The sequence below is a fragment of the Macrobrachium rosenbergii genome, chromosome 59 (assembly GCF_040412425.1).
Source record: "Macrobrachium rosenbergii isolate ZJJX-2024 chromosome 59, ASM4041242v1, whole genome shotgun sequence".
Taxonomy (NCBI): Eukaryota; Metazoa; Arthropoda; class Malacostraca; order Decapoda; family Palaemonidae; genus Macrobrachium; species Macrobrachium rosenbergii.
The window spans coordinates 36,989,664-36,992,189 of record NC_089799.1 but is presented as its reverse complement, the minus strand read 5'-3'; the positions used below and the strand labels follow the sequence as shown (position 1 = coordinate 36,992,189).

At 41.1% G+C, this 2,526-nt stretch overlaps 1 protein-coding gene across 1 annotated transcript; it reads left to right on the top strand.

The window, feature by feature from the left end:
* The first annotated feature begins 368 nt into the window (after positions 1-368).
* LOC136837687 (uncharacterized) lies at positions 369-1,409 on the top strand. Its single transcript, XM_067102560.1, has one exon. The coding sequence runs from the start codon at positions 369-371 to the stop codon at positions 1,407-1,409; it is 1,041 nt and encodes a 346-aa protein (XP_066958661.1).
* Positions 1,410-2,526: the final 1,117 nt, after the last annotated feature.

The following is a 2,526-nucleotide window of genomic DNA, read 5'->3' as shown; positions in this document are numbered from 1 at the left end:
AAACGAAAAAGGGTTAAGATGCAAGAGAGGGAAAGATTAGTGAAAGATTAAGAAAACTTGCAAGAAAGTTGGTGGCAATAAGGATTTCACTGATAAACTGAAAAACGGAAAGGAGCCATAAGTTAATGGGGTTACAAGTGAGACACTGCAGTAGTTATGTGATATGATTCTGCCTAAATGACAGGCACTTGAACTGCAAAGTTATTCAGTACCATGATTAGAATGGCTTACGGTTCAATAGTCATAAACAACTTCAAATAACCAGGTGACAAATAAAATGGTTAAAACACTAAAAATTCTAATATTTAATCATTCCATGAGGTTTTTGGACAAAGCCATTATTGAAGAGCTCTTCTATGAAACCTAAAATGAGGTATGCCTTCTCTTATTCACATACTTGGGGCATTCCACAAGTGTACGTTCTAGAGCATGGAAGGTATCCCAAAGATCAGAAACTGGTGGGTATTCAGCATGGAAGGTACCCCAAAGATCAGAAACTGGTGGGTATTCAGCATGGAAGGTATCCCAAAGATCAGAAACTGGTGGGTATTCAGCATGGAAGGTATCTCAAAGATCAGAAACTGGTGTATTCAGCATGGAAGGTATCCCAAAGATCAGAAACTGGTGGGTATTCAGCATGGAAGGTATCCCAAAGATCAGACACTGGTGGGTATTCAGCATGGAAGGTATCTCAAAGATCAGAAACTGGTGGGTATTCAGCATGGAAGGTATCCCAAAGATCAGAAACTGGTGGGTATTCAGCATGGAAGGTATCCCAAAGATCAGAAACTGGTGGGTATTCAGCATGGAAGGTATCTCAAAGATCAGAAACTGGTGGGTATTCAGCATGGAAGGTATCCCAAAGATCAGAAACTGGTGGGTATTCAGCATGGAAGGTATTCCAAAGATCAGAAACTGGTGGGTATTCAGCATGGAAGGTATCCCAAAGATCAGAAACTGGTGAAACTGGTGGGTATTCAGCATGGAAGGTATCCCAAAGATCAGAAACTGGTGGGTATTCAGCATGGAAGGTATCCCAAAGATCAGAAACTGGTGGGTATTCAGCATGGAAGGTATCTCAAAGATCAGAAACTGGTGGGTATTCAGCATGGAAGGTATCCCAAAGATCAGAAACTGGTGGGTATTCAGCATGGAAGGTATCCCAAAGATCAGAAACTGGTGGGTATTCAGCATGGAAGGTATCCCAAAGATCAGAAACTGGTGGGTATTCAGCATGGAAGGTATCCCAAAGATCAGAAACTGGTGGGTATTTCAGCATGGAAGGTATCCCAAAGATCAGAAACTGGTGGGTATTCAGCATGGAAGGTATCCCAAAGATCAGAAACTGGTGGGTATTCACCCTGTCGTCTACCTCAGTCCTGTCTCGAGGACCTGGCCGCTTTGTATGACGACGACGAGGATTAATCGATGGATCGATTCTTAGGGAAAGAACTCCATTTGTTCTGCCATTTTTGGTTGATGTAATACCAGGTGAGACATTTTGTATGCAGGTAACCGAGGGATAACAAACACTCTCCAACTTCGCCAGTTCGTTACCTCGTATGTGAACATGATCTCGGCCATAGAGATCAAAGGCTTTAAGACATCTCTGACTTTCCTTCCCAAGACAAATCGACACTTACACTCCAGAGCTGCATGAGACGACACTGAAAATGGGCCAGATAGGTTTAGTGCTGAGATGTACTCAGGTTTAGTGCTGAGATGTACTCAGGTTTAGTGCTGAGATGTACTCAGGTTTAGTGCTGAGATGTACTCAGGTTTAGTACTGAGATGTATTCCTGTTGACTGCCTTTGTTCGTTTTTTATTGTTCTTTTATTTCTCTCTTTCAGATTTCTTGTAATTACACACACACACATACACACGAAATAGCAATTCTTGCTATAAATATTATGCACTTGTGAACAGGTATTTAATAATATACTCGAAGCACACACACACGTCCGAAGAGCAACAACGATTCTGGACAAATTCTACATCAATTCCGTTGTGTTCTCTTGTCGAGAATGCTTTTAATTATTTTGTCGATGTTTCTTACATCATTCATGGACATTCCACGCTTACAAGAATTCCGAATGACTTAATTTAATGAAATTTCGTGGAATCTTTATCTTATTTTTCTTCATTTCCTTCACATGAAAACAACGTTTATGTGAATAAATCATTAATTAACGAGCGAAGGTATGCTTTCATTGATTTTCGTTGGGAAAAAATGGCAAGGAAATGTCTTCCAAAACAGCATCATTTCAGGCATAATTTTCCGAACCAATTAACGATGTGGGGTGCAGTATCTCACATCAACGTCCAGTCGAAGACGACGTCATGGAAAGTAATGAGAAATTACTCCTTGCGACCCACATAAGGGGCAGAGTAAATAATTTGATGATGGAACGCACGTACACATTTACGACATCATTTTGGGCCCTGCCGATACCTCGCCATTACCTCCTAGTTTATAGAGGAATTTCGATTTGCATCGCTTCCTCGGTGGCATTCAATAGCCAGTT